We start from the raw sequence: 26581 nt of genomic DNA on the forward strand, positions 1-26581 counted from the left end.
GGGGGTTAAAGCTCAGAAACTAACCGCCATATCGTACTCGGTGATGTAGGCGGGTATTTCCAGCTGATCCTTGGCGATGGCGGAGTATAAGTGCTCAACACCCGGTAATGAGTGAACTTTCGCTTTGATGGCCGGGGCCATGAACGTTGTGAACCACCAGGTCATCATTTTCGTCCAGAACGTCGGATGGACGATGTAGAATGCTTTCAGGTTTTTCTTGTATCTGGAAATGGGAGAACATTGTTGAAGGAGTGGATAATTATTTAATTTTTTGAAATAAACATTTAATGAAAAGGGAAAAGGATCCATACATGATAGCAGGGTAGTGAAAAAAGGATGGGAAATGGGAGCCTATTGACTGAATTTTATATAGGGTGATGAGCCTATTTTCACCATACTAAGCAAGGTGCCTCACTAATTCGGTAATTTCTTGCCTTACAATCAATGGAATGCGTGAAAATTGACATCAACCGCTTTGCTTCGTTGTTAAGAACCAATATAATAACACAAATGTGTTGAAAACAGTAAAATTCTCGTGTTTGAGCACAATGAAAACTCGAATCGAGTGCCCCTATTGTTGCGCTACCATTTGACTCAATGCGTTGAACAAAGATGGCAGACACTGCTCTAACCAACGGCTTCAAATGGGTAGGGTGATAATAGAAACATGGCGCAAATAGGCTCATCACCCTAATAGTCTTCTAGGAATACTGGAACAACTGATTCGGACGGTTTTTTTTGGAATATTGTTTCATGCTTTTTCAGTTGCAGGCATTAGAGCATCCCTATTATGTTTTGGTTTAGCATTGGTGACTCTCTAAACAATACTCCACATTGCAAAGGTGAGTGAATTGATATCTGGAGATAAAAGAGACCATATTTCCTTGGTTCAAAACTGATAAAAATTTTGGTGGCACCACGTTTGCACACTTTTTGCCCCATGTGCTTGTGCAGAATCTTGAAAGCTTATTTTCGATCCATGGCAAAACTTTCTGCTTTCTGTAGGTAGACGATTTTCACGCCATTCAGAATCCGAAAAACAGAATATTTTTTACCATTTGAAGCTACTGCAACCCAAATCATAACCGATCGAATCCGGTTTTCGCGTTCTATATATACGAATGTTGCAGGAATTGACAAAGTCAAGATTTTTACCGAGTGCCCACTCATTTTAATGCATTTTAATTTCAGAATATCACTAAATTATCGTTACATTAATTACCCCGTAAGGAAATATATCCGTATACACTTGATTTTGATTTGTCCCCAGCAGTTTTGTAATGGAATTTTAACAGATCAAAACAATGGGATTATTTTACAAAGCACCCTGTACAGCTAATACCCATCGCGCGTTGCTGCGACTTTTAACGAAATAAGAGGAAAACACAATTTGTTCCGAAGCGCCATCTGGCGGGCAGACAATCCCCAACCAATAGCACATAAAGACGCCCCATAACAAATGCCTACTATGTACAAATTTTTACGTCAATCAGTTAAGCCGCTTGGGAGTCTATAAATCATATACATACAATCATTGACTTTTATATATCGTCGCTGTTGTGCTATCTTATGACAAACGCCATTTTGGGGTAAACTGAGCTAGATATGCCACATTACTTGTCTAAAAAATCTCTACAAAGTGGCGTTATCAGAATTTTGACATTCTGCTTGGTTACTGAGATATAGCGAAAAACGTCCTGAGAAATTTTTAATTTTTGCTTCAAAGGATTGGCTCAAGTAATCTTCACGTAAAAGATGTTTTTTTCTACCACACGGTGTGTACTGGGGGTGTGTCGGGCTCGAATGGTGACGCAGCCATTAATACCGACCAAACTCCATTGGGCTCCGCCATTGTTCCCCCAGGAACTACCTCTCGGTATTACTTCTGGGGGAATGGCTATACTTAATGTACTCATTCACTCTCGCTCACGCGTTCATACGTCAGGATACGGCTTACTTGGGTGGTCTCTCTGTCACACCTTGATTCACTGTCTAACACTCACATGAGGCTTACTTTTGTGCTCACCTTTTTCGTTCCTTGCGAGGCTGACTTGTATGCTCACCCTATCACCTGGTTTACTCTCAATCGTACCACTCTATTACACCCCTGTCGCTCCCTCTGGCATCCCATGTGGGACATTTGTCTTAGACCCCCCTCCGGAAATCCATGTGAGGCTTACTTGGGTGCTCACCGTTTTCATACCTTGAGAGGCTGACTTTTGTGCTCACCTCTAACATACCATACGAGGCTGACTTGGATGCTCACCCTTTCGCTCCTCTGCCACGCCACGAGGCATCGATAGCTATGTCCCAACATACTACGCTACGACCCTCCCGTCTTGGCATGAAGCAGTCCACTTATACGCCTATACACTCGCTCTTCTGCCTTGCTTCGGGGTGGCTGGGTTTACCCCTTATGCGGTTGCCAGTCGCTGCACCAAACCTGCCTCAGCATGAACAGACCATTCACTCCCTTTTTTGCACTTGGCCTTTTTCGCTCCAGCTAACCAATCACTAGTTAGCCGCGCCCGTCGTCTGTTGCTCGGATCGCCAGATTACCTGTAGCCTACAGCCAATCTGGGTGGTAGCAGCCGAGACTGCGTTCCAGTTCTCCACCGATTGACACATCCGCTGAATAAGGGTATCAGGGGTTGTGTCCCAGCCACAGACATCAAACATTGCTCTCCTTCCAACGTCGAAGCGAGGACATACGAACAGTATGTGTTCGGCAGTTTCGTCAACACCTGGGCAGTCAGGGCAGACGGGGACCTCCGCGTGCCCGAACCTGTGGAGGTACTGTCGGAAGCAGCCATGGCCTGACAAGAATTGTGTCAGATGGAAGTGAACTTCCCCATGGGGTCTGCCCACCCAGGTCGATATGTTAGGTATCAGCCGGTGGGTCCACCTACCTTTCGGGGAGTTATCCCACTCGCGCTGCCATCTGGCGACCGAGGTCACCCTTGTGCGCTCGCGGGCTCCTCTAGTTCCACGTAGTTCGAAACACTCCTCATCTTCCCGAATGACCAGCCCGACTGGCATCATGCTCGCCATCACGCAGGATGCATCATGTGATACCGTGCGGTAGGCAGATATCACTTGGAGGCACATCACGTGTTAGGTGTTCTCCAGTTTCTGCAGGTAACTGGTTACCCTCAGTGCTCTTAACCATGACGGGCCGCCGTACCTGAGGATAGATACGGCAACGCCTGCAGTAACCTACGTCTACTGGCGCACACCTTTGAGCTGTTGGACATCATTCTCGATAGAGCCGCAACAGCAGTCGACGCTCTCTTGCATGTATAGTCGACGTGGCTGCCGAAGGTCAGCTTGTCGTCTATAATGACTCCGAGAGATTTCAGACTCCGCCGTGAGATGATCACGACTTCTCCCACATGGATAATTGCATGTTGTGCCGACTTGCGGTTGTTGACGATAACTACCTCCGTCTTATGCTGAGCGAGCTCCAGGCCTCTCGCGCTCATCCATTCCTCCATCGTGTTGATCGCGTGTTCTGCGGTTAGTTCTACCTCAGGGATTGACTCCCCAAGGTTACGTAATCGGTAAAGCCGACGATTTTGACCCCAGGAGGGAACTTCAGTCTCAGTACCCCGTCATACATGAGGTTCCATAGCACCAGGCCTAGGATCGAGCCCTGTGGGACTCCGGCGGTAATCGGAACCCTTTTCTGACCGGCATCGGTCTCGTATAGCAGTACGCGGTTCTGGAAGTAGCTTTCCAGGATCAGGTACAGACCCACCGGTAGGCTAAGCCGGTGTAACGAGAGCGCGATGGCATCCCAGCTTGCGCTGTTGAATGCGTTCTTCACGCCAAGTGTCACTAACGCACAGTATCGAATGCCTCGCCTTTTTCGTTGGATTGCTATCTCGGCAGTCTTTATCACTGAGTTGATAGCGTCCACTGTGGACTTACCCTTCCGAAAGCCAAACTGGTTGCTTGACAGGCCGTCCGTACCTTCTGCGTACGGGGTTAGCCTGGTGAGGATGATCCTCTCAAGCAATTTGCCAGTCGATCAGACAGATTGGTCTGTACGCCGAAGGGTCGCCTGGCGGCTTCCGGGGCTTCGGCAACAGCACCAATTTCTGCCTTTTCCATCTAACGGGGAAGCGGCACTCGTCAAGGCATCTCTGCATAGCTTGCCTGAACATGTTCGGGTTCGCTATGATCGCTGCCTTAAGAGCGCAGTTTGGAACTCCATCCGGCCCTCGAGCTTTGTTCGTTGCCAGGGAATTAGCCACTGCGAGTAGTTCTTCGTTCGTCACCTGAGCAACCATTTCGGCCGTGCCCGCACTGTCACGTAGTGCAGGTGGCCAGAGGCTTGTGGCACGAGACGGGAAGAGTGCTTCGATAACCGTCGCCAACCGGTACGGTGACCGTTCTGGGGGTGGAGAGCCCCCTTTGGTCTTGGCCATCACGATTCTGTAGGCGTCACCCCACGGATTCGCGTTTGCACTCTCACACAGGTTGTCGAAACACGCTCTCTTGCTGCTTTTAATGGCCTTGTTAAGGGCTAATTTCGCAGCTCGAAACACTTCACGGCGGTTCTCTCTTGCATCCTTGGTGCGGCCTCTTTGCATCCTACGTCTAACTCTGAGGCAGGCTGATCGTAGAGCTGCAATCTCGGCACTCCACCAGGGCATCTGCCGTTTCTTGGCAGGGTTTTTCTCGGCATAGTGGCGTCGCACGCGCGTGATAGAATTGCTACCAGCGCATCCCGCTTAGACTGTCGGTGTTGGCATCCAGTCCCAGGGCCGCGGTGAAAGCTTCGCTGTCGAAGTGATTGGACTTCCACCCGCGTACCTGTCAGGGATCTCCCGCCCTCGGATGCTGCACACCATAGTTGATCCTAAAGCGGATTGCTAAATGATCGCTATGGGTGTAGCCTTCGTCTACCCTCCATTTCATGCCTGGAATCAGACCCAGGCTGGCAAATGTTACGTCAATCCATGCCTCCACCCCGTTTCTACGGAATGTGCTAGCGGAGCCATTATTAGCTAACACAGTATCGAGTTTCGCAAGCGCCTCCATTAGCGCTTGACCCCTGCTATTTGTACAGCGGCTGCCCCACTCTACTGCCCAAGCGTTAAAGTCTCCCGCTATAACTACCGGTTTCCTGCCCACTAGGTCTGACGAGAGCCGATCATCTGGTTGAACTGTTCTATGGGCCACCTTGGTGGAGCGTAGCAGCTACAATAGAACACACCATTGATCTGGGACAATCGCAACACCCTCGGTGGATAACCCTGAATCACTGTGATACCGCTCAGCAACTGTTGTGGCAGTCTACGACAGAAACTATGTGCGATGTCGCTTTGATCGCAGAGCCTTATCAAGTACCCCCTAATAACGGTAACTGGGTGGCAGATAGATCAGGAACCGCTGTGATATAAGTAATGGGAAGATTCCCCATCCAAGAAGTGGTAGAACGTTCATACGAGTGTTTCGTGAGAGCCAAAATCAACGGCATCTTCGTATGTAGCTGCTACGCTCCCCCAAGGTGGACAGTAGAGCAGTTCAGCCTAATGCTGGAGCAGTTAACCGAGCAATTGATCGATTGGAAGCCGGTAGTCATTGGTGGTGACTTCAACGCCTGGGCTGTGGAATGGGGCAGTAGAGTAACCAACACAAGAGGGTGTATCCTGCATGAAGCTCTAGCGAAGTTAGACGTACGATTGTGCAATGAAGGCTCTGTTAGCACATTTCGGAGAGACGGGAGGGAGTCTATCATCGACGTCACATTCTGTAGTCCCTCATTAACGGCGAACATGTATTGGAGAGTATGCGAAACGTATACGCATAGTGACCACCAGGAGATTCGCTACCGTATCGGTCAACGGAACCCCGCGGCAGTACAGAGAAGGGTGACCGGCGAACGAAAGTGGAAGACGAAAGCCTTCAACAAAGACCTCTTTGTTGAGGCACTTCGAGCGAACAGCGGGACCGAGAACATGGATGCGGCTGACCTAACTGCCGCGAAAACTGGAACCACGCAACAAACGGTGTCCAGCTTACTGGTGGAACGAGACGCTTAGTACGTTACGCGCTGCTTGTCTCAGAGCCAGAAGGCGGGCCCAAAGAGCAAGGTCGGAACCAGATAGAGAAGAGCGTAAGGCAGCGTTTCGGGAAGCTAGGGCCGCTTTAAAACGGGAGATCAGATTTAGCAAGTCAGAGTGCCACAAGGAGCTATGCCGAGAAGTAGACGCCAATCCCTGGGGTGACGCATACCGAGTCGTGATGGCGAAAATGAAGGGTCCAACGACGCCAGCCGAAATGATAATCGTCGAGGGTCCTTTCCCGAAGCACGATCCAACTATGTGGCCACCGACACCGTACGGCGAAGAAGAAGGAACAAGCACGGATCGGCAAGTGACTAACGACGAGCTAGCAGAAGCATCGAAACGCCTAAAATCAAAGAAAGCCCCTGGTCCGGATGGAATACCAAACGTGGTACTGAAAGCTGCGATCCTGGCATATCCGGACATGTTCAGGATAGTGATGCAGAAGTGCCTAAATGAAGGCAACTTCCCCGAAATGTGGAAGGTCCAGAAGCTGGTGTTGCTGCCGAAACCAGGGAAGCCACCTGGCGACCCGACCTCGTACAGGCCCATATGCCTGCTGGATACACTCGGAAAACTCCTGGAAAGGATCATTCTTAACAGGTTGACGAAATCCACGGAAGGTGAGCGCGGACTGTCCAAGATGCAGTTCGGTTTCCGCAAAGGAGCATCGACAGTGGATGCAATTCGGATAGTGCTCGAGAGTGCTGAGAAGTCATCTAAACAGAAGCGAAGAGGAGATCGATACTGCGCTGTGGTCACGATAGTTGTGAAGAACGCGTTCAACAGTGCCAGCTGGGAAGCCATCGCTGCAGCGCTGCATAAAATGAGGGTTCCCGACTATCTATGTCAGATCCTGAAGAGCTACTTTCAGAGCAGAGTGCTGCTGTACGAGACGAGCGAAGGACAGAAGTCATTGCGTGTCACAGCGGGCGTCCCTCAGGGCTCCATTCTCGGTCCAACCCTTTGGAACGGGATGTACGATGGGGTCTTAACGCTGCAGCTGCCTAGGAAAGTGAAAATCGTAGGTTTCGCGGACGACGTGTCACTAACGGTGATGGGTGAGACACTTGAAGAAGTGGAGGTGTCGGTGATGGAGACAATAGACGCGATCGAGAGCTGGATGAACAGGGTCAAGCTGCAAATAGCTCACCACAAGACGGAGGTGTTGTTGGTCAGTAACTGCAGATCGGTTCAACGGATGCAGATCGACGTCGGAGGGCACGTGATTGCATCGAAACGTATATTGAAGCAACTGGGAGTTATAATCGACGACCGGTTGAGCTTCAACAACCACGTTGATTACGCCTGTGAAAAGTCGGCGAAGGCAACGAACGCAATAGCGAGAATCATGCCAAACGTCGGCGGTCCGAAAAGCAGCACGAGACGTCTGCTATCTACTGTTTCATCATCGATACTCCGATATGGGGTTCCTGCCTGGAGTTCTGCGCTGAAAACCAAGCGGAACCGTGAAAAGTTAAACAGGACATTCCGACTGATGGCCGTACGAGTCGCGAGTGCCTACAGAACAATATCGTCGGAGGCAGTATGCGTTATCGCCCGGATGATCCCCATCTGCATTACCCTGGCGGAGGACGTGGAATGCTATCAGCGGAGAAATGCACGTAACGCTAGGAGACTGGTTCGAGCGGACTCGTTGGCTAAATGGCAACAGGAGTGGGACAACGCGGAGAAAGGAAGGTGGACCCACCGACTCATCCCAAATGTATCGGCCTGGGTACATATGAAGCATGGAGAGGTGAATTTCCATTTGACGCAGTTTTTGTCCGGGCACGGATGCTTCCGGAAGTACTTGCATCGGTTTGGACATGCTTCGTCACCCCTTTGCCCGGGTTGTGCGACCGTGCAGGAGACACCGGAACACGTGGTCTTCGAATGCCCTAGATTCGAAGAAGTTCGTAGGGGTATATCTGGTATGACAGTGGACAATATCGTCGAAGAGATGTGCCGTGACGAACATACCTGGGACGCTGTCAACAGAGTGGTCTCGAGCATACTCACCGAGCTGCAGAGGAAGTGGCGAAGAGACCAGCAAGAAGCCGCAAATCGGGTTTCGAGAAAAATTCCGCCGCCGGGGAACTCTCCAACTGTGTAGACTAGGTCCACCGCCGGGGACCAGTTGAGTAGTACGTGACGTAGCACCGAGTTGGGTCGTCGGGGCGCCTGGGAACCGGACGTCAAGCTTTACCGGAATCGCTGAACCGACCTCGACATCCTACCGGGTAGCTCGTGAGTAGGCTAGATCCACCGCCGGGGATTAGACCGAGTAGACCGCGTCGCAGAGCTAGCAGTGGGTCGTTGGGACGCTGGTGAACCGGAAGTTACGCTCCAACCGGAATCGCCGGATACCCGAGCAAATACTCATGGGTTCAAACACCACATAGCCCTTTGAAAAGACCTTAAACATGGTCCATGCCAAAATTCACAACCATCAAAACACCATAAAATGGTCTCAATAACCCATAAATACACCAACACATGGTGTTTTATATGGGATCTACCGGACCATGGTGATGGTGTTTTCATGGGTTGAAACCATCGGTATCGGGAGAGCCTCCTTCGCCGGGGAACTCTCCATCGGCGTAAGCTAGAACCACCGCCGGGGACTAGACTGAGTAGACCGCGACGAAATACCACCAGTCGCAGGTCGTCGGGGCATCAGCGAACCGGACGCCCTGCTCCACCGGAATCGCCGAACTGACCTCGACATCTGGTTGGTTGGCTCGGTTTCGGGAGAACTTCTCTCGCCGGGGAATTCTCCGTCGGAGTAGGCTAGGTCCATCGTCGGGGACTAGACCGAGTAGTTCGCGAACAAGTCTGGTGCTCAATGAGTAAACGGCGCTGAATGATGCGAGAAGGGAGTTGCGGTGCTAACTGGCACAAGGAAGCCGAAGGTCTCGGTGAATTAGACAGTCTGAAGTTTGCCGCCCATACTGTATTCGTAGGGGAGGAGTACTAAGCCTCGAGTCACAGCCAGCTTTCCGACTGCCATGCAGAGCTTGCCAGTCTGTGTGGATGGTAGAGAATTGGTGGTGTGTAGAGGAGTGGGGCTGTCACCCTACGGAAGAAACGAACTAGTAAGTAGTTGAATTAGAGTGTGTGCTATGCACATAAAAACCCCTCCCCGAAGTAATGCCGTAAGATAGTGCCGGGGAGGAATCAGGTTCTGGGCAAGAGAAGTGGTTTTTTAGCGGGTCGGGTGATGGCAGCCCAAACCCGTTCCCTGTGACATTGGGGTTTTTGTGCATTTTCCCTCAGGTATCAGGGTTTTCCTGAATTTTTTTTTACTGCTCTCTAAAAAAAAAGAATACCCTCGGTGGAGGAGTGTATTACCTCTTGAGCCAGGAACCGTCCCGTTGTACAGATTGCCACCCTCCCCGACCAGTCCAGTCCAATTGCCGTTGCCGGCAGGGATGTTGTACGGGTCTGATAGGAGGGCGACATCTGTCCTCGACTCCGAGACCGACTGCCACAACAGCTGTTGGGCTGCTGCACAATGGTTAAGATTTAGCTGTGTAACGTTCACGGCTTCTTCTTATTTGCCTCACCGAAGGGACACGAAGGTCCGCCCATAGCATGATTACGGGCTTGCTTCTTAGCGGTGCAGATAAGGCATTTATGCGCCTTACTGCAGCCCCGCTCCTTATGCCCCTCCTTGCTGCAGCGACGACATAGTTTGCTCCTGTCCGTACCCTTATATTCGTACGACTTATGGCCGGACTCAAGGCACCGTAGGCTACTTGCGTGCCGGAGGGTCCCCCTCTCAAGCGCACAGAGGCCCGCTCTATTGTTACGTCGCATTGTCCCTTGACGGCTGCGACGACATCGTCTGCGGTCATGAACTCGTCCAGTTGTTTACACTGGAGAGTCATTTCCGCCCCTAACGACCTCACCTGGGCGCCTTCACCCAGGACCTCTTGGGCCAAGGCCTTATAAACTGCGCTGGATTGTGCGCCTCGTTTCAGCACCAAAAGCATTTCGCCTGTATTGGTGCGTCTCACGATGCGCACGTCTTGCCCGAGGGCCGAGAGGCTTTCGGCCACCCTCATCGACTTTAGGATGTCGGCGTATTTGTCCTTGTCGGTCTTTAACCACAAGGCCTCGCCTCTGTCCTTGGCCTTCTTCGCGGGCCGCGGTGCATCCGGTGTCGACTTCTTTTTGGTGACCAGCGTCCAGGGGATTACGCCCCCCCTGCCCCGGTTGCGCCGAGTTGCTGGTACCTTCTCTCTGGCCGGCGGGGTCATTTTCGCCCCGGTTTACCTCGACCGAACGGCGTTTGGCCGTGACGGTTACACGCCGTATGGTGTTGGTTTTTGCACCCTCGCCTGGTGACTTCCTAGGGCGCTTCGCGTTCGACGTCTTCTTGCGCTTGCCCTTCGAGGGGAACTCAACCGCCGCTTCGAGCGACTTGGCTGCTCCATAGAAGGGGAAAGCCCCTGTCTGGGTAGTTGCTCTTGTTCACAGTAAGATGTAAAAACCATGTATAGGGGGAAACAGCAGGCAAAAATTAGTTTCGTCTTCACAATTACGCTGCGCATATCCAATTAGATTGAATATTAACAAATAGATAGGGAAATACGAAGACAGATGTGAGTCGTGACATTTTTTATGTACATAAAAAGCGTTGGTGCCGTGACACTATTTTTGTATATTATGCGATGTTTTATTTCCATAAATCCTTGATAGAAATATGCAATTGGTAATTTTTGCGCCATAACCAATATAACCTAAATCTCGCCAAAGAAGTCAAATTCTCACTGGAAGTTTTGGATTCATAAATATAATATGAATATAAATTACATGAGAAATGTATTATCACTACTAGGTGGATTCCTTAGTGATCTGTGTATTCATTTACCATCTAACAAATATCTTACGACTGAACGCAATGCTCAATCTAAGGGTAAATACATCATCTGTGAAAAAAATACACTTTGACGTGAACTTACTCATTGCTTTTTGCGAAAAATTGAATTTTTGTTGAATAAATTCACTTAATGTTTATGCAATCGAATTTCAACTGAATTACGTAGATGTGTTTTCATACCGCGATGTTAAAAATCGGTTTATTTTTGCCCCTAAAACTCCAGTAAAGTAATATTCTTTACGCAGTGGTCTCATTTTTAGTTGTGTGAAAATGCGTGAGAAATAAAAAAAGTTTGATATTCGCGCCGGCGATCTACGGCTTGTTACAAAGGCATTTTCATACACTATCTAATAATATGCACAAAGCGACTAAATCGCTTTATATCAAAGTTCTTTTGCAAAAACTAGATCCATTTTATCACTTAATGGGGGCTCTGAAAGACATTTGGGACTAGTTCTTAGTCGTCATGAGCGCCATCCGACCACTAACGGATCCAAGGAGTGGCACAGGGGCAGGGACACACGTACTAGCCCCATATCCAATCAGAAGGGCTTTTAGCAGAACATGTGTTTGTATGTCCCTTCTGCAATGTTTCCGCCATTTCTTGGAAAATAAGCAAATCTTTTACAATTGATCACCAAGCATAAAATCAGTCCCAAACAAATAACCATCCATGGCGACACTCCGATTTACAATGTATGAATCCGATGATCTCAAAGTACCAACTAAACCAAACCATAGTTAGTGAACAACCAACTGTACTCACTTGTACGGCAGTATGCTGTAGACATCCTTCAGCCACTGCAGCGACGGGTAATTGTTCGAGCTGGTCAGGGTGTGGAAATAGGAAATCACGTAATCACCCTTCACAATCGGATCCAGCAGGTATATCAGATAGAGCAGGGCCTACAAGAAAAATACATACGTTGTTCAAAGTACAATTAGTCAAAACTAATTGCGCCCAGTGAAACACCGGCACCACGCACCTTTTCCAAGTCGATATTATGAGCGGGGAACCATTTGCCGCAGAAGACCACCACTGGTCGGCCAAGCCGATCGACACCACTCTGGTACAGGCAACCGATGCCGGACACTTCCGTCAGGTCCTCCGATTTCGCTCGACGCAGCAATCGTTCGTATCTGAAAGGAGACAAGTAAATTTATGCAATTAAAGTGGAGAACAGGAAGGACAATATTCTACCAGTTTGCATATTTTTAACTGGTTGTAATCTGTACTAATTGGCATACATAATGATCCCCCTTATTTTTATTTCCTGAATTGTACAAAAAGTAGAAGCAGTAAGTTCGTTTCAACTATAGTTATGCGTTTCGTAGTTTTAGCTTCAACCAATAAATGAATGTCAAGTTGAAATATTTTAAATCACTATGTACATAGAAGCAACGAGTTTTAAACAAACGGCACTATTTGATACTAATGTAGGTAATATATTCAAAATAACGAAAAATTACTCATTTTATTACGTCAGTCAACGTAAAAAGACGAAATAATACCAGTGAAGCTAAATTTTTCTTTCGTTCTTCGACCGGTCACTTTCCTCCTGTTCTTCTATCTGTTTTGCATAGTTCCGCTTGTTTCACTATCTACCAGCAGGAAACGAAAGGATTTACCATGCTGCACCTCTCCTCAACTCAACTGCCTCACCGATGCCGCCAGTATTGAGCTGAAGCAGCAGAACACTGGCAAACTACCAACCGATGAAAAACGTGCCTCATCTCGGGTGGTATTTTATCGTACGAAACCCGGTTCCGGAGTTAAAATTTTACCTTTTTCCGGCGAAAAGGATGCTAGGCAGGCTTTGTGTAGTACATGGTTGATTATGGCTAGATTGTATCCAGCCAGTTGTTCATCAGCAAATTGCATCATTAGCACTTCCGGTGACGCAACTTTTGGTGTAACTGTTACACCCACCGACATAGAGTGTAATGCAAAGTAGGTACATGGGTAGCTCCAGGAAAGGGAAATATCGAACCGTGCGTTTCCATTAAATTCAAGTAAGTGTATGTATATACCTTATGTTAGCACAAAGTAGGTGTAAAACCAGATTAAGCTGGCATTGTTCGCATTTAGGCGACATTATCTGGTACGAACCAGCTGAGACGGGGAAATATTCAATTACAATACTATTGTTCGATGGGGACAGTCACGGTACTGCGTTTAAATGAGAGTTAATGTCTCTGCGAACGATTGTATAGTCGGAATTAATATCATAAGTATGTATTAATAATAAGGCGGGTAGAATTATTATTGAATAAAATCTACAATCCTGCCTAATTCCTCGGAAAAAGGTGTGTCATAAGACTAGACGAAGCGCGTAACCAAGCTGAATTATAATGAAGAATGAATATGCATGGCAGATTGTAAGAGTAGTTTATGGTTATAAATAGATTAGTTTCTTTTACCGAGTTCCGGAGAACCTCGGGTTGTTGTTTTGTTGTTGCGTTCAATTTTGATGAACAATTTTAACATTTTCGAAAAGAACTACAGCAGTAGTTTTGGTATCGTGGGTGGTCTCAATCGAAATACGAAACAATGTTTTCAACATTAATCTTCCGTTGTAATGTTTATAATTTGTTACGACAAACAATTACTAAGACAATTTTATTATTCTCTTTTGATCAGGATGGGCAGATGAAATATAACCTAGCACGATTAAAGCAAAAACAAATATAACCTAGCACGATTAAAGCGAAAAAACAACGTAATTAAAACGAGTTGCATGATGCAATGTAAGACAGGAACTAGAAATTTACTGTCGAGTATTCAGAGTTGCATAGTGACACAAAGCAACCAGCTAGGGCCGTTGAAAGTCGCACCGGGCTTCAGGGTAAACGTCAGGTAGAATTTTGAATATTTTATTCGAACTATTTTGAACGTAAAATTATGGTTTACTTAAAATTCAGAACTAAGCAATTAGCTCTTTTACGAGAATAATTTGTCGCAAAAAATTAAAAATTTTAGCGTTTATTCTCGGTCCCTTATTTCACACTTTTATTGATCAGCCGACCCTGAGAACGAGATTGTTGCGGCCCGAAATAGAAGGCTGTTACAAAGTGCACCCTCGCTAGATCCCCGTGTCTTGACCAGGGATCGAGGTCCTTGCACGGTAACTCTTCTGGTCCGGAGAGTAACCGAAATTTAACATCATTTTCATATGCACTTTCATGTTAAAAATCAAACCTAATGATTTTCCTTTAAATTTCACATGAAAATCTATTAAAAAAGCAGGTTGTTTCTAATTCTAATATTTATGCAACTTTCACATGAATGCGATACCAGGTGTTTAAGCTAAATTAAATTAAAAATCAATTGCTTTTTGATGCAAACTTTAAGAATTTTTTGGACAGGTTTTTGACTGAACTGCAAATTTTCTTCGCCATCGGTCGTCAAACGGTGGGATAACAAAATTCTCATAAGTTTCCTATCTCATGCCTCCACGCGAGTCTAAGTCTATTGATGACATTTGGTCCTTAGACCGGCGACGACTGGGTGCTATCAGCCTTCTGCCGATAGTAGCAGAATGAGAGGGTGCGAACAGATCTAATCGAGAAAACATTGCCGTAAAAATGAATAGTTGATCGGAAATTAGCCCCAATACGAATAATCTGACTAGTATCTATGATCACGGGTCAATACGTATTGAAAATTCGCCGCGTCTGTTTTTATGAACCTAATTTCAAGCTCCGTTATTGCTAACAAGCCCGTGCATCAGGTTAACAATCCTTTATATTTCCCTTCAGTGTTCGTTATTATCGCTCGTATACTTGTATTCCCCAAATCTGATATGGAAAATAAGAAATATTTTCCTTGATTTATAACATCTCGCGCTATTTTTGCCTGTATAATGTGTCACTCTAGCTTGTCACTCTAGCCTGTATAATGTGTCACTCGGTAGTTTTCAAGCCAATAAATATATCGTAGAGAAGAAGTAGCGAATTCTGTCCAAATACTGTTGCAATAAATAGTAATCCGGCCCATTACGCAGATAAGATTAGCTTTTCTAGGCAATACTCCCACGGTCGGCCGAGTGGAGTTCAAATTGCTTTTGTTTAGGGAACATAGTATACTCTCGGTAGTCGGCTGCCCAGAGTTTAAAAAAAAACCAAGAACTAAACAATATCTCTTTTTCGAGTGATCGTGCACTCGAAGACTAACTAAACAACTACGTAATAAAATATGCTTTACAGGTCGCATCGCTTGCTTGGAGCGAATCCTAGACCTGATACCCTTCCAAACTACCAACTCCGCGACACCTATGGAAGAGTCTGATGAATCGCCGTCCTTCCGTTAAGTAGGTGGAGCATCAACACTTCCTGTCTACCTTATCCTTTATCCTTCCCCGTGAACGATGGAGATGGGGGCGGCCGGCAATGATGGCTATCATGCTGTTGAGGTTTTAATATGGGTCGGATTGGTATGAATTCCTTCTTACCATTTCCTAAGCAACTCTTATTAGATAATCAGCAGTCAAACATGATGAAGTCAGTGTGCAATCCGCCAAAATCATCGTCACAACGCAACGCAACGCAACGCAACTGCAAATTTTCTTCGCCATCTTTTTGTTGTACACGCTGCTTGTCAACCACAGTGCACAGTGGGACGAGCCCAGACTACAGTCCAAATATGTAGATTAGGTGATATTGTTACTAGAATTTTTCTCATATTAGCTGAGCTATCAGGGACTTATTTTTGAAATTTTAAGGAATTTAGACGAAAAATAAATTTTTGAAAGCTTTTTGAAGGCAATAACTCAAATATGTTTCGCATAATTTGGTCACAGGAGCTTCTCATGGTTATTTTCGTTTTTCGAAAAAACTGTTGTTGCCATATATTACTGCAGTAAAATTTTCAATTTGATTAAATTACATCGTAAAATCATCAAAAACACGTCACTATTTGGTCTAATTATTGTTCTGACAACTCGTTGTCCTGAACTTTCAGAACTCGAACTCCCAATGCAATAACAACAATGACGCCCGCAATCACCCAAGACTCAATTGAAAGCTTATGATTTTCTTTAAGCCTAAGCTAGTGTTGCATAAACTTGCGTTAAGCAGTGAAAAATTAACAAAAAAAATTGTCAATGGAGACGCAACGTTATTACTGCTATTAAATTTGAATAAACAGTTTATAGCTAGAACAATTAAGTGAATACAGGCACAACTTTCAAATAACAGTAAAAGCATGGTCTGCGAGGATTTCACTAGTGAACAAGAGAGAGGAATATACTGGAAAGAGTGATTTCTTATATAGTGAAAGTATTCAAATTGTTTAAAATTCAGTAAATATTTTCAACCTATTTAAATGACATTTAATGACATAACATGTTTCTGGAACTATTTCTTGATAACTTACGCAATAATTATCAAATTGAGTGAACACAATTGAGTTCCCGTCATTTGGTAAAACTGTTTCGATCAGAATTTGTATTGTATTCTTTTTAATGGCAAGCTATATTACTCAATGAAATAAGACCATTTTTGAATAACGCAAAATATGAAAATATGTTCTTTCAGAAATTGTAGCCAAAATCAATTACAATCGTTTGGTGTATGAATTGCATAGGTGATAGCTTTGAATACTTGAAGTTATTTGTCAACTAAATGAAATTACTGTAGTTCTACGTACTTTTGTCTATTTTTTGAGAAAATATAAAAATTGTTCTTCCAGAAATTGTAACCAAAATCAATTATAATCGATTGTTATATAAAAAGGTATAGGCCATCGCTTTGAATTCGACGTTATTTGCCAACTAAATGAAATTTCTGTACTTTACGTACTTTTGACTATTTTTTTGAGAAAATATAAAAATGTGTTTTTTCAGAAATTGTAGCCGCCATAAATTACAACCGATTGGTGTATTAAAATGTATAGGTCATCGCTTCAAATTTAAAGGTATATGACGTATATTTTAAAATTCTGAACTTCTTCGTATTTACTGAATCGTCCTAACACACTCTATTATTTTGTAACTTACATACAATATTGTGTTTCTCCACGTTTGTGCAAACATTTTGGTATAATAATATCCATGTATAATATGTAGAACTATTGAGTAAACAGGTAATTTTCAAACCGTAAAACTAACAAGCCGCAAAGAATTTCAATCAACCGTAAGCCACGTACATTGTAAAAATCCTATCTCCTAAAAACTCGAAAAGTATAGTAATTTTTGAAAATCTACTTTTTATTGCATATATTACAAGTTTAGAAGCTCTATGGATTGCATTGGTGTAAGGAAAATTGAAATTGGTTGACAAACGGTCGAGATACGATTGTTTGAACAGGAAAACTCATTTCGTCTGTACTGACTCTCAATTACTGTTTTTACAATTACTTCGGTTATACAAATTTGTTTTCCATCATTCTTTATTCACTGATTTTATAAAAGATTTACCTATCCAATGGTGAAGAAAGAAATAAAATTGGTGAGCAAACAGCCAAGATATGGCAAGTCAAAGAAGCGTTCCCATTTCTTTCTCACTGACTTTGTTTTCCTCTTTTTACTGTAACTTAAGGTAGACAACTCTATTCTTCTATTTTTTTTAATTCGACGTGTTCATAAAAGGCATACCTTTCTATTGGTGAAAACAGATTTAAAATCGATTATGTAACGGCTGAGATATGACCGATCAAAGTAAGCGTTCCCATTTTTTACCCCTTTGGTATTCCGAGTGTTAAAGATTTCACGAATGAAAATAACAAATTTCCAAATTACTTGAAGAAAACTCACACGATTCAAAATCTTGCCAATAAACGTTGCACCAATAAAAATTGCATAATTCAAATTAAAAATTATCACGTGATAAAATCGAGTGATTCAATGGATTTTAATTGAAAAACTCACGATGGAAATCAGCCTAATAAATATTGCACGATTCAAATCCCCGCCAATCAAAATCGCACAATAAAAAATCGTATTTGAGGAATTCCACGAAGATCCGTCTGAAAATAATTAAAATCTTGACCGACCATCTTAGATTCCTATGAAACTTTACACATTTCATCGGCATGGAAACCTGGACATTTTCCACAATCAGTAAAATTATTTTGACTCAAGAGCAATTTTTTAAAAGGGCTCAAACATTTCTACGTGCATTAATTTCAAAATTTATTTGTTCGATTACTGTATTTTATACAGCAAAACTTTCTGAGAACGAGTTTCAGAGAGTGAATATTTATGTACGAAAAAAATATACACTAAAAAAAATGTTGTGTCATTTTTCACAAAAACAAAAATTTGTGTTAAAAATTTTAATTGCAAAAAAGCCCATTTTTTGTATTTTTTTAACTTATCGGTAAAAAAACATATTCTAACAATAACTTTATACATGTTTTTAAATTTTATACTAATTGTCATACAAAACTGTAATTTTATGGCAGAATATAATTCTTAGTCTCATCTTAAATCAAAATGTATTTAATAAAAATCTTCCAAAATGCGATAGTTTTTGAAATATTTGGAATTTTATTCCAACGAAAACAGTTAATTCGGCTGATTATTAGGGTAGGGCTTTGTTATATGGAAAAACGTAATCATACCACATCAACCGAGCACAGCTCTGTTTTGGTTCCATGTGAGGTCCCAAATAACTGTGCAAAATTTTGGTCGATTGGTTTTGACCCGGCGTAGCGCATTGCGTTTGAAATTTGTATGGAAAGTAGTATGGGAAAACCTACTTTTTTGTATTTTTAATTCTACAGACTACAATTCTTCCTGCAGTATGCCAACAAATATATAGAAGTATAGTCCAGGATATGCTGAACAACTTTGCCGAAGGGAGTATGGTGTTAGAATGTCTCTAAACCAAGTTATAGCTGTTCAAAATTCGATATATCGAATCAAATGCCAAAAATCTGTTTTGCCAACACTGCGGGTGTACCAATGATATTTCATACAACATACCAAAATAACATCATATATTTTAGATTTACCACATTGGTATGTTTGGATGAATTATTCAAAAGCCTTAGCTCAATTTCATGAACGTAGGTAGTTGAGCAAAAGGGCGTAGTGAGGGCTGAGGGTGGGGGTCTTTAATATGTAGAAATTCGAACTGAAATATTGTCGAGTTGGAATGTTCTGATGAATTATTTCAAAACATTTACACATGCCCCACACATAATAGTAACGATGAAATAAAGCATACTGTATCCCTTTGCCTTGACTTTTATCAATAGAAGTTACGTTACAGACAGAATCAACTGATGTCGAGTTGATATGTCAGAGGATTGCATTGATTATATTTCGGTTTTATACGCTCTATGATTTGATGGGATGCTCATTTCGATGCTGTTTCGAAGTGACCAGAATTTTGGAAACCCAGACTTTATTATATACCTACCAAAACTAGGTAAAACATTACGTATATGCTAGTTTAATAAACAGTCGCGCATGCTATTGCAATTTTTCAAGAATTAGTCATACTTTCGGATGCGGATTAAATACGATCCCCGATCAACTCGATTGCAAATACGGAAGCTGTTCAATAGTGGCTGGGATAAGTTTTATATTGGTTTGAAATTCAAGTGAATTCATTTTTGCATGCTCCTATAACGCGTGCAAGCTGTCTAAAATAAAGATAAACGCTTTATGACAGCTCGAGTTAACATTTCAAGATTCACATTGGATTCAGGAATTTTTATGGAATCGATATGTACAGGGCCGTCGAGAGTCGCGGCGGGCCCCAAGGATAGATTTACTGCTGGGCCCTTCTAAACTTATTTATTTGAATTTTAGTTAGAGGAATTGTATACATTCAACTGTTCAAATCAAACTGTTTCTGCTAAACTTGCTATGGTTACGGGTACGCGGATACCCTTTCGGCCTGTTAAAAATGTACACAATGGTTAACAACGTTATTAGAGGTACACGGATCTAACTCGTGTATTAGCACTTCTATTGTGTTATCGCTAGAGGTACTGAATTCTTGTTGCCACATTCAACGATATATTTCGTTTCGCGGAACTAACGCTTCTGCTTGGTTAATAGTCTAAAGAATAATCAATATGCTGTCTAACATGGTGAAATTGTAGGGTGTAGATATTGATCATCTTTAGCTACATTTGTAAACTTGATATTTTTTCTACTTCTCCAACACGTGAATTTTAAGGACATATCTCGAAAAGTAAACAGGAATAGAGTTTGACACACTTTCTACTTTGATCGACACTCATTATTGTTCATGTTCAACATAGTAGGTTGGGGCAGGATATTTTGCTTCTGCGGTTTAGACAAAGCGATACACGGGTAGATTTATCTACTGGTAGCGGTTGATCAGTTTTTAGCTTTTGTTGTAAGCAAGATGAGAAGGTAGCAGATATAGCTCGTCATTCTCGTTTAAAACTATAAAATCGAAAAGATTTTATATTTATATAAGTTTGTCGAGAAAATTTTCTAATCAGAATTTTCATTTTATTTTTTTGGAAAGCAATGGATATGTTAGTGTAAGAGCCGGTTTTGATACACTGTTGGAATATGTAGTAACTGACCAAAATAAAGATACAGAACGCAGTAATAAAGAATCAGACACAAATAAAACAAATGCGAGTATATCGGTCAACCGACTGCTGGTGCTGGTGGCTGAATTGAACTGATTTGATTTCTTTATTTCGCACATAACAATTGGGTTCTTATAGATATCATAAACATCTTTAGCAAGGCCCAAAATTATTGTTCTATCTTAACGCAATGCATTTTAAAAAAATACTTTAAAGTGCTATAAAAACACAAATATACAAAAAATATTCATTTCAATTACCGGTTCATTAAGGTCAGTCTACCTTCTCATCTCACTCATAGTCGAAGCTAAAAATCGTTCCGCTATAGATACACGTCAAAAATTAGCCACACTGTAGCCGAGTTGTACTGCTATTGGTTTCTAGACAAGTTGTATAAGACCAGCTATTCGAGAAATTAAACAACTTGCTTAAAGTGCAGAAGGTGCTCAATCTGGCAGGAGCTAATACACTGTAATTAAATCATATCAAACATTAACCAAGAACAGTCATTCGTTCCGCGAAGCACCCGCCAACGATAACTACAGCATCTCCGGATATATATATATATATATATATATATATATATATATATATATATATATATATATATATATATATATATATATATATATATATATATATATATATATATATATATATATATATATATATATATATATATATATATATATATATATATATATATATATATATATATATATATATATATATATATATATATATATATATATATATATATATATATATATATATACAACGGCTCCAGACAGGTGCGCTTACATGATTTATCTCCGCTCACTCCTGACATGGTGATAAAAAAATATGTCAAGATACGAGGAAGTGGATCACTTAACTTTGAGGAACATTTTCCCGGGTATTACCAACTCATTTCCTGTGGTAAGAATGCTTGTCAACAAACAATTTCCTATTTACATAACTATTCTATGCAGATCAACCGATGTTCCTGATAAGATCCCCGCTAGTGTTCTTAAGAGTAACTGTACCACTTTTGCAAACATCCTAACCAAAGCTTTTAATTTAATAATTCAAACCGGCAGGTACCCAGACTGTTTAAAAATAGCCCGAGTAATTCCAATTTTCAAAGCTGGTGATCCAAACCAACCTTGCAACTATAGACCAATTTCAACATTGTGCGTTTTCAATAAAATTCTTGAGAAATTGCTCATCACTCGACTACTCGAGTTTTTGAACAAACACAACATAATTTACAACTACCAGTATGGGTTCAGACAGGGCTGCAGCACTTTAATTGCAATAACCGAACTAATTGACTCCATCATTAGTCAAATTGATAGCAAAAGAATTGTTGGTGCCCTTTTTCTGGACCTAAAAAAAGCATTCGATACTCTGGATCACTCAATCCTGCTTAAAAAGTTAGAATGCTATGGTATCAGGGGATTAGCAAATCATATTATTCGTAGCTATCTGTCGTATAGGAACCAATTCGTATCTATTGGAGACTCGTGTAGCTCTTATAGACCAATAGAAATAGGAGTGCCCCAAGGCAGTAATATTGGGCCACTGTTATTTTTATTGTATATCAATGACCTAGGTAGACTCGGGTTAAAAGGGACTCCTCGTCTTTTCGCGGATGACACAGCGTTGTTCTACCCTAACAACAACTGCCTGGATATTGTACGCGACATTGAATCGGATTTAAAAACACTAACGACGTATTTCAACGAAAACCTTCTTTCCTTGAACCTATCAAAAACTAAATATATGCTGTTTCGTTCATCTAGAAGAGCTATAGGCGTGCATCCAGACCCAAGAATGGGACAGTCTGTAATTCAGGAAACTAACTGCTTCAAATATTTAGGACTTCACTTAGACCCCACACTCTCCTGGATTGAGCATATAACATCTATAGAGAGAAAAGTTGCATCATTATGTGGGGCTATGCGTAAAGTATGGTCTTTTGTTCCCCAGCATGTACTTCTAAAATTTTATTATGCGCACATCCACTCATTGCTGAACTACCTTGTATCTGTGTGGGGTCGTGCCAGTATCTCGAATCTGAAAAAGCTACAAACGCTTCAAAACAGATGTCTTAAAATTATTTATAAAAAACCATTTATGTTCCCTACTATTTTGTTATACAATAATAATGCCCATAACATTTTACCTTTGCTTGGGTTGACTAACTACCAAACAATAATATACATCCACAATGCTTTGCATAATACTATTGCTCATAATAATCTAGAATTTACAACAGGCATTCGAGCTCACAGCACTAGACAAGCCAATCATTTATTATACTCCAGAGTATCCACGAACCTTGGTCAAAGACACATTTCTTTCATCGGACCTAAGTTATTCAACCAGCTTCCTACTGATTTAAAGCAAATAACATATCGCACTCGTTTCCAAGCAAAATTGAAACTAATTTTAAAAAATAAAATAGGAGAATTTTTAATATAAACTTCGTTCACCACCAATCGAGCTTAGTCCTTTAGCTATAATTGGTTAACAATCGATAAATGCATTTTTTCTAGCAATTAGTAATAAATAAATTTAAATTATTATGAGCTTCCTGCAAAGCTACGATGGGACCCTTAAAAGGATTTTTTTCCGCTGGGTACTCCCGTAGCTTCTTGTCAAATTTTGTGTTTTGTCGGTCTCGTATTGTTTTTTTTTTGTTCTCAGCGTTTCCGCGATTCGTAACTTTGTTTTGTTGTGCTGACCTTTTTTTGTACGCTGAGAACTGATGTGTCCACTACCAGGGGGCTCCGTTTGTGAGCTTTTTGTTGTGGGGTAAGAAGCGGGCTATTAATAAAAAAAATGTAACCTCTCATCAAATTCTGCAAAAAGACACTGCACCACGGAAAACATTGCACAGAAGTAGCTTAGAAAAGTCCGCCCACTATAACCGTAAACAATAGATACTTTACTTGTGGCAACCCACAAAAAGCTTCAAAACCAAGATTTACGGGTCTTACAGGAACAAAAATTCATTCAATAAAAATCGTTCTCAGTATCTCCAAATCAACAACCGGTACCACCAACAAAGAATCGAACGCAGAAGAGGACGGATACGTCCGTGCGCTTGCATTCCTGTTCGGCGCGTATTCCGTTGATTCAAACAATAAAACTCGGCTTTTTTGATCTAGTACATAAAGTAGACAACTCCCTTACGAAAGTTTTTTTTTAAACAAAGTCAAATATCAAATAAAATTCTGGTATCCACAACAGGAGTTCGAATTCTCAAGTTATTAAATTAAAATGTCTTTCGATTTTTTTCCGCTTTCATTATATGACTATTTAATAAAATGAATAATTACAAAGAAATCACCATTTTTATTGCTCTTTTGTGAATACGTTTTCGCCCATCTTCCGGGTAAAACCGCGGGCCCCTAAATACGATCCGGGCCCCGGGGCAATCGCCCCGGCTGACCCCCCTCTCATCGGGCCTGGATATGTACAGATATTTAAATTATTGTATACGCAGATATTTGACATTTACAGTTCTCAGGTAACTGATAATATAATGAATCCCACTGCCATTATCCCACAAAATTTTCCTTCCAATTTGTAACCTTTAACCTAACGAAGTGACCTTTTCTTTATCGTTGCTAGCCTAATTATCTCAAAACGTTCAAGCCCTTCCCACCTGATTACAGCGCCATTCAGTCTCAAATCACACATTTTCTACCCACAACGTAGCTGTGAGCCACTCAAAAGTTCAGAAACGTAACCAGAGAGCTCGACAGGTTGTGCTTTTCCATGAACAATGAAAAATTTCCATTTCCTAACAGGAGCAGCATTGAAATGACCGTACACTCCCCTCACACTGATGATGGGAAAAACGATTGCAGAATTCTCACCGATCACAACAACACAAGCATGGATCGTGCTCTACCTTTTAAATGTATTAAAACGATAGACCTTGACGTTCCTACATACTTTCTCCGGCCACATCGGAACGGAACGGAAACCACTTCGCATTACAAACCACAGCACGTACATAACCTATCCTTATCCTGCTCCGAAATCTACCTCGAATGGTTAATTATTACCGAGGTCAACTCCTATCGTGAAATTGGTAGTGTTTTCGTTATATATCTATCCTCAATCATTCACTGCCCGAATCGGGTGCTCTCCCCCCGGGATTGGGTTTTGAAGTGGCGCGGGTGAAACAAAACCGCCGGAAAGGCGCGGTAAATTCAACGAGGATACTACAAGATGACCTTGGTGAAACAATTCCACAAGTTTTCAGCGCGTCCATTTCCCCGCTTGCATCAGCTGCATATGAGATGTCCGTGCTGAAGAGGCGAAACTCACTGCACTGGAACCGAAACGGGGTATTTTTTCCTTCCCTCCGCACAAGTACCATTGGCGACAATGAGCAGAAGGTCGCCTGCCATCTCGTCACAGTCGTTATATGTACTGCTGTAGTACATACCTATCATAGAATGCGCAAGGAATCGTGTTTCATTTCATTCCGGATGCATCTGCCGCAAGCATCCAACTCGAGAGAGTGGGGCGAGAAAGGGTTGAATGTGTCTCCGATGGATTGTCTGGGTATTAGCTCATGAAAAAAGAATTGTTTTATTTCTGTCAGTGGAATTCGGTTTGTATCGGCTCAATCGAGTTAGACTGTCACGGACCATTGCCTCAGAATGTTTCTCATGGGGCACTGGCCGAATCGTAGCCACAGGAAAGTGATTTTGTTAGTCTTCGGTTGAAGGTATCGATTTTATCGTTTTACCAATCAACGTGAAAACATTCTTCGGTAATGAAGGCTTTAAGCCAAATTTACACCATTACGATCCGTTTCAGTGTGAATGCTCGTATTTGATTTGTATGAAAGAATATTGGTGTCCGTGCACGGAACTGAACCGGCGCTGAAGCGGATTGGATAGGTGTAAATAGTGCTTTAATCGCATACCACGTAAGTGTAGAGACTGCCAGTGTTGTCACACGTACACATGTATTTTGAATTGAACAAATAAAGCCTGTTCGCGACAAAATCTGGACACCTGCTTTTAGGCATATATCTCAACATTTCTTTATTCAACCCGTAAATGGGATCGAACTGAAAGATATTTATATATGTCTGTTCTATCTAAAAATATATAATTGATTGATTCTATCAAGCGCTAGCTTAGTCCTGTCACTAAGTTAGTGTCGAATTCTGTTGAGACGAAGTCGAAATATAAGTTTCATCAATTTAAATTTGATAAACCGAACCACAATTGTTAATATGCAGAACCATTATATCTGTATTTACGATTATTGAACGTCGAAATTATAATATTCTGAGAAACTTGCAATTCGTCGGTTTAAAACAGAATAGCAGGTAAAGCGGCTGTGAAGAAACAGGTTAAGGAAGCTTAATCATGATAGTTTCAATCAACCTTACACGTCCTATTCCAACCAAATTTCTTTATTTTTAATCGAAAACTATACCTGCTGTTTTGCATAAATTATTACATGAATTTTTTAGCTTCTGTTTGCAAATGGGTTGAGCTATAAATAAATAGCATACCCATTCGAAGCTTCAAGCTTTTGTTAGTACCTCTTCGACAGTTTGCACGATGATAACCGCATTACAGTATGACCAAACTGTTGCCTAAGAGTGCCAACCAAGAATGTCTAGCGTATTCTTGACTATCGATAGAGTTAGAATGTTCGTCTCCGATATGGTTTAAAGACTGTTCATTTTATAAAGTAGACACCTGTTTTTTGTTGTTTCTGCTCTACAACTTGGTGACAAATGGTAAATTCATAGTTATTGTATAATTTGGAAACACGTTTAAAAACTGTCAAAAAATTCATTTTGCAAGGATAAACCGAAATAGGGGAACATGGGGAGACTTGACCAGGTTTTCAGTTAAAACTGCATAAATCTTTAAAAAAGCCTTCAATCCCCCAAAAATCATTCAGATATAATGCGCAAAGTTATTGCGCGTCTTCATGATTTTTTGCAGAATTTTTATTTTAATTTTTGAAAAGTTACAAAAGTTTTTCTGTGATCGTTTTTTCTGGTCAAGTCTCCCCATCGCGGGGACACTTGACCAAGACGTGGGGAGACTTGACCAAGAGAATATTGAA

The 26581-nt window shown here is 42.2% G+C and overlaps 1 protein-coding gene across 6 annotated transcripts in view; it reads right to left on the bottom strand.

Moving 5' to 3' along the window:
• Window positions 1-26581, bottom strand: part of LOC131688948 (protein GDAP2 homolog) — a 338851-nt gene that overhangs the window by 732 nt on the left and 311538 nt on the right. For all 6 annotated transcript variants that reach the window (XM_058973598.1, XM_058973595.1, XM_058973599.1 and 3 more), the window contains 3 exons: window positions 11949-12102; window positions 11729-11868; window positions 25-223 (listed from right to left, as the gene is read on the bottom strand). In XM_058973598.1, the coding sequence (XP_058829581.1) occupies window positions 25-223; window positions 11729-11868; window positions 11949-12102 (493 nt within the window). The remainder of the gene's footprint in view (window positions 1-24; window positions 224-11728; window positions 11869-11948; window positions 12103-26581) is intronic.

Source organism: Topomyia yanbarensis, chromosome 3, assembly GCF_030247195.1.
Source record: "Topomyia yanbarensis strain Yona2022 chromosome 3, ASM3024719v1, whole genome shotgun sequence".
Classification (NCBI taxonomy): domain Eukaryota; kingdom Metazoa; phylum Arthropoda; class Insecta; order Diptera; family Culicidae; genus Topomyia; species Topomyia yanbarensis.